Genomic DNA, 9250 nt, shown 5'->3' with positions numbered 1-9250 from the left:
TATGGCTGCCTGCGATCATTTTTCAAAGCTAAAGTCCCGCCTTGGTAGACTTTTCTTTTGAAAAACAAAATCGGACACGAGCCCCACCCTGAACATTACACGCCAGATTATTTTCATTTAAAACAACTGGTGTGTAAGGGCGTCGTTTATTAACGAAAAGCACAAAATCACACATTTTCTGTCGGAGTGGCTGACTTTCGGAGATATACTCTACTGTAACAAACACGCCCAGGTTGTCTGAGCATGTTAACTTACTCATTCCCTTTCTCTGACTGTTCAAGGTTGCTACTACAATCTTCAAAATAAAAGTCTCTCTGCTGCCGGTTAGATTGCATCACCGTACAGCCCAAGCAAATAGGTTTCTGTGTAGTACCAAAACAATGTGCAATGACGTATAATAATAGCAGAACCTTAAAAATATATACACTCACCGGCCACTTTATTAGGTACAATTATTATATAATTATACAATTATAGGTATAATTTATTATGTTCAATTGCTTGTTAATGCAAATAGCTAATCAGCCAATCACATGGCTGCAACTCTGCATTTAGGCATGTAGAGGTGGTCAAGACTTCTGAAGTGCAGACCGAGCATCAGAATGGGGGAAGAAAGATGATTTAAGTGACTTTAAACGTGGCATGGTTGTCGGTGCCGGACGGGCTGGTCGGGGTATTTCAGAAACTGCTGATCTACTGGGATTTTCACACACAACCATCTCTAGGGTTTACAGAGAATGGTCTGAAAAAGAGGAAATACCCACTGAGCGGCAGTTGAGTGGACGAAAACGCCTTGTTGATGTGAGAGGTCAGAGGAGAATGGGCAGACTGGCTTGAGATGATAGAAAGGCAACAGTAACTCAAATAACCAACCAAAATCTCTGAGGAATGTTTCCAACAACTTGTTGAAAATATGCCACGAAGAATTAAGGCAGTTCTGAAGACAAAAGGGGGGTCCAACCTTTTACTAGCAATGTGTACCTAATAAAGTGGCCAGTGAGTGTACATCACTGCTCTAACCTTTGCCTTTACTAAACCCTTGAAGAAACACTAAGGGTGTAGAAAGTTTTATTTTTCATTTATTTTTTTTTCTTCCACTAAAGCTCAGAGCATTATTCTCTTTTCAAATATAGAGAAAGGTAAAGTGTAAATCTATTTATAAGAATAAATAAAATCATCTGGCAAAAAGCTAAATGTTTCCAAGTGTTCACAGTGAGCAATGGAACAAATTTCAGTACCATCAGCGACAATCACAACCACTAATTTAGAGTTTTATATTAGAATAAAACCAGCTTATTGGAAACAGCACATTATACAGAGAAATCTGATTTAAAATATATCTAAAAGCAAGTCAAGAAGGCCAAAAGATAAAAAGTCTTGCATCTCTGTAAAATAGTTAGATTTAATGGACCAAAAGGAGTTATACAAAAGCGATTGAAAACAATGAAATCATTACTGTACACAAAGAACATAAGTGACAGTTGTGGTTTATGACTGAACTGAGCAAATTCTTTTGCAAACCGTGAAAACAGACCCCTGAGCCAGTCTTCAGGAAATCAGCTTAGCACTGTAAATCAGCTAAAGTGATGACGGTCTTCTAATTCAAAATTACTGTAAGGCTTACTTCACTGCCAAAATCATTTTATATATATATATATATATATATATATATATATATATATATATATATATATATATATATATATATATATATATATATATTCACAGGTAATTTTATAATAATATATAATAATAATAGATTTCTCAACTAGTCATATATGTCTGATGTCAACAGATGATGTAAAAGATGTCACGCAACAGTTTTTACCCAAAACTGCCAGCTGAGATGAGAACTAAGAAAAATCAGCTTTTAATTATAAAATATGCAAGTTGGTACTGTAAATGGTCATTTGAGGTGAATTTCTAAACATCTTGGTCTACATTATAAAAACAAAACATGCTTCCTCCATCCCCAAAATAAAATCGCACCACAAACCCTGAGGAAAAATTGCCCACTTAAGCCAACAACATAAGACAATAAGGTAATTTGGCTTCTTGAAGTAAATCTGACATGATAAATGCATATGTACACATATTTATCTAACTCTGGTAAATTACTATATAACCCAACATAGGAAAGGTTCATAGTTGATGCTGGTCACATTTCACTTAAGGAAACATTAAAGTGAAAAATCCACCAGACTATGATTTAAAACTATAGACAAGGGATCTGTACAACATACATTCTGTATAACAAAGATTTTTTTCCCTTTTGATAATAACAAAGACAACAGCATTACATACACGGGTACCTTAACTAGGATAATGCACGTTCAGCATGAGCCAAGTGCAATTATATGGTGTTCTGAAAGAATGGGGGGGGGGCACCCAACACCATGATTTAAATCAACAAATCCAAAAATTCCAATCCCAATCATTAACGGTGCTCATCAATTATGTGTCTACAATGCATATTTACAGTCCTGAGTCTCAGCAGTTAAGCAGACTTATATCAAGCTTAAATCTAGTCAGTTAGCACTTGGAGTGTGACTATGAATATATAGTTCAGCTACATTTACCACTTAGCTCTGTGGCATGCCCATACCTGCTCCACAAATATGAAAACCAGATGCTTCTTTAAAAAAAAAACAACAAAAACAAACAAAAAAAAAAAAACACCACAAACACACACAAAAGTTCAGTCCACCAACTGCTTCTGTAAATATAGTAAAAAAAATAAAATAAATCTACCAAACGCAGTTTGCTCACCAGCACAGATATTGTTTGGGGCATCAATGACCAAAATAAGCTATTTTCACTAGCTTGCTATTCACAGAGGTCATCACTAATTGATCTTTCTTTCATAAGGTACTTTTTTTCCATATTACTTAAATTCTAAATTAAATTCTAATTAAAACAACTGACCAGCAAAATTTAACACATTTTTGTAACAGTACTTAAAAAATTAAGTAACACTGTACTGTAGGGCAGTGTTGATTAAGGTGCATAACTTATAAACCCACACAAGTATTAAAAAAGGCTTATTCCAGTAAGTGTTGTCTGTCAGAACGGGCAGCTTTAGTGAACTTTGTCACTTTGACATAGCACCTATTTCAGGTGACATCAATTTATGACATTGTGTTATGACATTCTGGTGAAATCACCTTCAAATCATAATTTTACACAAATGTAATTTGATAAAATATAACATTTTACCTAAAACCCTCAGAAAATGCACTTTCAGTTAACCACACTGACTTGTCAAGCTACGTCACATGAGCACTTTCACTGTGACACACACAGAGCTATAACACAGATGTCGTGTGAAGTGTCGTCATTAAGGTCTTACGAAGGTCATCACATAGCCTTATGAACGCTGCCCTATAGTAAAAAGTTACTGAAAAATAAAATTTTGTACATTGTAGATGGCCTGGTGTGTACAGTTGAACAATAACTACAGCAAAATTGAGAATTGGAGGTCTTTAGAGTTATACGCCCCAAAGAGACTTATCTGAATAGGAGAAAGCCATACGTCATACTGATCCACAGGACATCAGCGAGAGTTCATGATCAGGTTGGAGCACCAGAACATGGAGAATATGTATGACAGACAGCTTATTTAAAAACAATAAAAATAAAATAAAAAGTTTGGTGAAGTAGTCTAACCGGCCAGTGGCAACACAATGTACCTGCTTTGGGCAGGTTTTCATTTCAGGGCTTTTACTGAATCATGGTTCATGTTAAAGAGAAGCCAAAAACAAAGAAAAAAAAAAAAAAAAAAAAAAAAAAAAAAACACAATAAAATGGACTGATCATAAACAATGCCCCACGTCGCTCATTGCAACATGAGCTGTTTCAAATTTTCATGCAAGATAGTGTCCTTTACATCACGGAAGACAAGTCGGATGTTCTCTGTATTAATGGCAGTGGTGAAGTGATAGTACAGGGGCTTCAGTTGTTCGCGGCGCTTGCTGCGGAAGCACTCCACTAGAAACTTCTTTACTTCAGACAGATCATGGGGATCTGCCGTGTACTCAGGGAAATAGTCTTTGATTGACACAATCTTCACTTTCTCTTCCAGCAAGTCCATCTTATTGAGAAAGAGAATGATTGATGCATTCGAAAAGACACGGTTGTTGACGATGGTCTCGAATATGTTAAGTGATTCCATAAGCCTGTTGGTTTGACGGTCCTCCATTAGAACCTGATCAAACTCGCTAGATGAGACAAGGAAGAGGACGGAAGTGACACAGTCAAAGCACTCGAACCATCGACGGCGCTCTGACCGCTGCCCGCCCACATCCACCATCTTAAACGGAACATTCTTGATCTCAAAGTCATACTCATGGATGCCCTTGGTGGGCTTCCGTGCCAGAAGTATGTCCTGCTGAGTTGGCAAGTAGTCCTAACAATACGAAGAAAATGGAAAAAAGATCAGAGAAAAATTGTGAGAAATTAACTGATATCTGTGCTGAAATCGCATTAAGTTATACTGACCACTGTAAAAATGCACTCTTTAACTTTTAAACACAGTGCATTTTTAGTGAAGAAAGAAAAAGCAATTACCTGCTGCCCAATTCTGTCCATATCGTCCAGAAAATATTTAACTGATTCACCCTACAGACACAGAAAGAAAGAAAAAGAAAGAAAGAAAGAAAGAAAGAAAGAAAGAAAGAAAGAAAGAAAAAGAAAGAAAGATTAACTATGGAGCAATTACAGCACTTGCATAACAAGCACACAAGTTTTTCATACAAAACTTTTCATGTCGATATTTTTCCAGGTACATATCTGCCAACATCAAACCCAATCACAATACATAAACATTTATGTAACAAACTGCATCAAGATCAAATTTAATCAGCACTGTGGATTATTTGTGCAGGGTTACAATAAAATGAATAAACTGGAGACACTTTATCCAGCATCGCTTAACCATTCTGCTCTTCTGAAGGACAATAAAAAGTCAAATCATCAGCTTAATTTAAATATCTGCCCAATATCAACACATTTTGTAAGATACTGTCTGCTAATACAGACATAATTCCAATACCAATGTGTACTCCTACTAATTAAATAATGACATTAATAATTACACCTAATCAGTTCAGTTTCATACAATGCAAGTTAAATCTTGGCTGCAGACATAATTCAGTTCTAGATGCGCAAACACAATGCATATTCCTGAGGTGTTTTCAAGCTACTTCTAATTATTTCAAGGATAAAAGCTGCGACCCTTGATCCTGAGAGCTTAATCCTAAACCTTGACCGATAAATCCTCCAATCCCTTATTACAGAGAACAAGGCTCAGTTTCTCAGTAGCTTTCATTTAGTGCAAGTATGAGAAAACTCATGTTCTAGAAGCATTCCTCCAACCTTCAGCAATGAGAGGACTACTTTTAAGACATGAAAAAGGGATAGACTGGAAAGTACAATTCAATGAAACTAATTTTATGTTTGTTCACTTTAAAAGAAAATAGCAAAAAAACAAAAACCGATAAAGAAAAAACAAAACAGGAAAGAAGGAACAGGGACATTTCCGTGACCACATGACAAGAGTTTCGCTTTCTGTTGGAAGACTCCACATGCTGACTCTCGACACTGAAGACTGCTGTAGAGGAAATAAAATGCTACTTATCAGACTAAAAGAAAGTCTTTAAATCTGTAAAACCAACATAAAGCCCTTGACAATCCCAGTAAAAGTGCTAGGAAGTGAGCATCTAACCAGTGAGTCAAATCTTCTGAACATTAATTAAAATTGCATCACATATTAGTGTCACACACCCACTTTAATGATGGATGACTTCAGTCACTAGATTAGACAAAATGCCAATGAGGCTGATGGACTCTTGTGCATGAAGGTATCATAGTCCAAGAGTGAGTTCTTTACATGGTAGTGCTGCAGTCTTTTTTTATATATAAAAAAAGAAGATGGTTCTTCAAGGGCTTTTTTTAGTAAAGAAAATGGTTCTATATGGAACCATGATCACTTAAAGAATCCTCTGCATGCTCAAAGGGTTCTTTGTCTTAGCAGAAAGGTTTCTTCTATTATTATAATGTCAAGCTTGTAACAACAGAAAACCCCTTTTTGGTGGTACATAAAGCCCTCTTCAAAAAAAAAGTCTAAACAAAACTGCAGAAAAGAAATTCTCCTTCTGAAGAACGCTTTTATGATGTAAAGGGTTCTTTGTTCTATATGGAACCATAAATACTGATTTTCTTTACTAAAGGAAATCTTTTTTTTAAATCTAGCACACTCATACTGATGTCACAATGTTGCTTTTTGTTTTTTTTTTAGCAGTATTCATAAAATGTTTTTAACATTAGTGTATGTCACTTGCTGCGTGCTTAAGACAGTTTTAAAATATATTTTTCAATTAATAAATCGTAATTTTTTTCTGGAAACAGGATTTTATTTCAAAACCCATTTACATTTAGGCATTTGGCAGAAGTTCTTATCCTGAGCAACTTACAATTTCATCATATTACAGAAATAGGTGAATATAGCATTGAGAGTATTACCTATTATTGCTATTGCGTAGTGCGTTTCACCTGGGCGGGGAATCGAACCCCTGTCTGCCACATATGGGCGACGGTGTAATAACACTGCATAGGATTCCCTTTGATGAAGCAGAACAAAATGAACCAAAATAAGCCCTGCCAGGTTTCTATGGCATTCTGTTAGCAGTAGTCTGGAAGCATGAGTTTATTAACTTCTTTATTACAAACTTAAAAGTTTGATACCATGACACTGCAATATAGTCAGAATATATAAGGGTCTTGAATTTGATCAGTTCCGCTAATACCAGTTCCAACACTCCATCCCAGAGAATGGAAGAAACAAAAGAGGCCAACATGTGGCTTCATATGATCTATCTGTATGCCTATATTACAGCAACAAATGTTCTGAGCAAAAGGTTTTTCCTCGTCTTTCCCACAACACTGACCAGTACAAGCCGATTAAACAGATCAACATTCTTAAACTGGAACCACCACCCACCCCCATCACCTCACAAACTCTGTTAAACAAGCTACACAAACATTGTGTGTAGGCAGTTCTTTTGGACCACACATTTTAAAATTAGAATTGGTGTCACAACAGAAACATCTGCATCGTCCAACCCATCACAACGAAAAAGGGCACTTCACACAAAACATTAAGATCCAATGCTGGCTGAAAACCATGAAATTCAAAACGAAGACACACAGGAGTTTGACGCACGTCACTACTGATGAGGATGACTAACGTAGGTGGTTTTAGACTCACCAGCTGAAACTCTCTCCTCCTGTCATAAGCAGCCTGAATCCCGCTGTCAGCCCACAGGGCACGAATCGATGGCAGATAATGCAGAAAGATTTTGGTCTCTACTATTCCCTGGGCCATCGTGGATGAGCGGGTGTCGAAGCCCATCATGACCTCTCCATGGGCCTGGTTAGAAGGGTCTCCCCAAGGGATGTGCAGCTTTTCTCTGGCATCAACGAGGACCCGCACTCCTGGAAGACAAACCCAAACAAGGAAATTCCAGTGAGATAGGAGAGACTGATAACCTGTTCAATCCCCTCACACGACGTTGGAGAAGTTGGGAGAGCAGGTATTTGTGAGTATATACGTGGTACAACTACAACCAATTAACAGAGACCATGTCAGATTTACAGCTCAGCACAGAATATGCCTTATTACTGCACCGCGCACTGACCCAAGCCAAAACAGGTAGCAGGAACAGAGGCTTAAACAGGTTGGTACATACAGATCTACGCTACAGATAGCACGGATAGCCGAGAGTAGAGCAAGAAACCAAACAAACACAAGCTGAAGCCAAGTTTTGTCAACTGAAGTCAGAGTTTGCCGAGCCCTAGTACGCCCTGCTCCCACCCTTGGTGTGATTCACTGTGGCTCAATAAAACATATGCAGGCCAGCACAGGCAGCACAGGCAGCACGGCGGCCTCGAAGGAAACGGCTTATTTGAACGTTTTGTCTGAAAGTCCACAGGCGCGGCGCCCGCCCCGAGTACTCTGACTCGAGCTAACGCCAGATTCACGGAGCTCTTTAAGTCTTATCGAAACTTATCGGCCGAGGTTAGTTCACGAAATCACTTTCGGTTTTAAACAAGTTCAGGACGTCGACTCTATTGTTTCAGCGGTCGACAAAGACGCCGTTTGGGCCGCGGAGAGTGAAGTACCTTTGATAACATTGCTGTAGATTGTAGCCCGGAACTCTTCTTTGGCCCGCTGGTCGAAGTCCTGCCCGTGAATTATGCGCATTTGTTTGAGGAAAGTTGACTTGCCACTTTCGCCCGCTCCCAGCAGTAAAATCTTCACCAAGCGCTTCACAAACGTCTTCTCCCGAGAAATACATCGGTCTATCTCTTTGGACTTCCTTTGTTGCTCGACCTCGTTGCTGGAGAGAAAACAAGCGGGGATACAAACTAAAGCCGTCCGGGAGGGCAGGAAATCAGCCATTTTTGTACTAACAACTTCATGGATCCATCACTCGCGGGAGCGCGCGCCGCTTGGTGCGCGTTCACGAAACTGGGCGGTGACTTTATGCCTAGTTTTGTAAATTTGCTCGTGTCAGTATAAAACTCAGAATCACCGACCAGAAACGAAATGAAGCAAATCTGTTTCAGTAAATAGTTTTTAAAAACATGCGATTTGTAGGAAAGACGTTTATTATTTCGACACTTGTTTCTCAAGATTAAGCAGATATCTCTGTCGCTAAACCCAGTTGAAAGATAAAGACAGTTAAACACAGATAATGGACGTACACTTAGAATAGTCTCTGATGGATAACGATGAGCGCAGATTCGGCTTCTTGTCGTTTTTAAGCTTTCTCGGCAGTGGGCTAGACATTAATTTGTCATCAGGTCCACAAATTAAAGGGGATCTCCACCCGATTTTCCAAAAGAACATATTATATAATTAAATAATTAAGATGTAAATCAGGTTTGGTGCGAAATGTTCCGCTCTAAACTGAACACAGTCAGAATCCTTCACAGTGGTGGTGATGGGAACCAGACGTCCGCCTCTAAAAGCTCCCTCATAGGAAGTTATTGCCTGACATTTTTTACAATAGTTTTGTGATAATTAAGGCTTTGGCTTAAAATGTATTTGAATCCGTTTATTTTAATCCGTTCAGGGCGGACGGGTGGCCTTGTAAGGCAATATAGTCTCAAAAGAAAACTTTTCGGGTTTATAACTATCAGCTTTGCATATACAAACTCGCGCAGGTTCACTGGTGGTTTTGAATAGTAA

At 38.3% G+C, this 9250-nt stretch overlaps 1 protein-coding gene across 1 annotated transcript; it reads right to left on the bottom strand.

The window, feature by feature from the left end:
• Positions 1-1729: 1729 nt before the first annotated feature.
• On the bottom strand, positions 1730-8715 carry gna13a (guanine nucleotide binding protein (G protein), alpha 13a). The gene is made up of 4 exons (XM_017725318.2): positions 8179-8715; positions 7265-7491; positions 4567-4617; positions 1730-4405 (listed from the first exon to the last, which is right to left on the bottom strand). The coding sequence occupies exons 1-4, from the start codon at positions 8456-8458 to the stop codon at positions 3836-3838; spliced, it is 1128 nt and encodes a 375-aa protein (XP_017580807.1). The 5' UTR covers positions 8459-8715; the 3' UTR covers positions 1730-3835.
• Positions 8716-9250: the final 535 nt, after the last annotated feature.

Source organism: Pygocentrus nattereri, chromosome 13, assembly GCF_015220715.1.
Source record: "Pygocentrus nattereri isolate fPygNat1 chromosome 13, fPygNat1.pri, whole genome shotgun sequence".
In the NCBI taxonomy this organism is placed as follows: domain Eukaryota; kingdom Metazoa; phylum Chordata; class Actinopteri; order Characiformes; family Serrasalmidae; genus Pygocentrus; species Pygocentrus nattereri.
Note: the sequence above shows the minus strand (reverse complement) of the source record. Positions and strands in the feature narration are given on the sequence as shown.

What these genes read in the sequence shown, in the direction of transcription:
- gna13a (XM_017725318.2), bottom strand. Translation starts at nt 8,458, where the DNA reads ATGGCTGATTTCCTGCCCTCCCGGACGGCTTTAGTTTGTATCCCCGCT. An exon ending in GGAGGAGAGAGTTTCAGCTG is followed by an intron (nt 4,618 to 7,264) that starts GTGAGTCTAAAA and finishes CTGTGTCTGTAG; the next exon opens with GGTGAATCAGTTAAATATTT. An exon ending in TGGACAGAATTGGGCAGCAG is followed by an intron (nt 4,406 to 4,566) that starts GTAATTGCTTTT and finishes TCGTATTGTTAG; the next exon opens with GACTACTTGCCAACTCAGCA.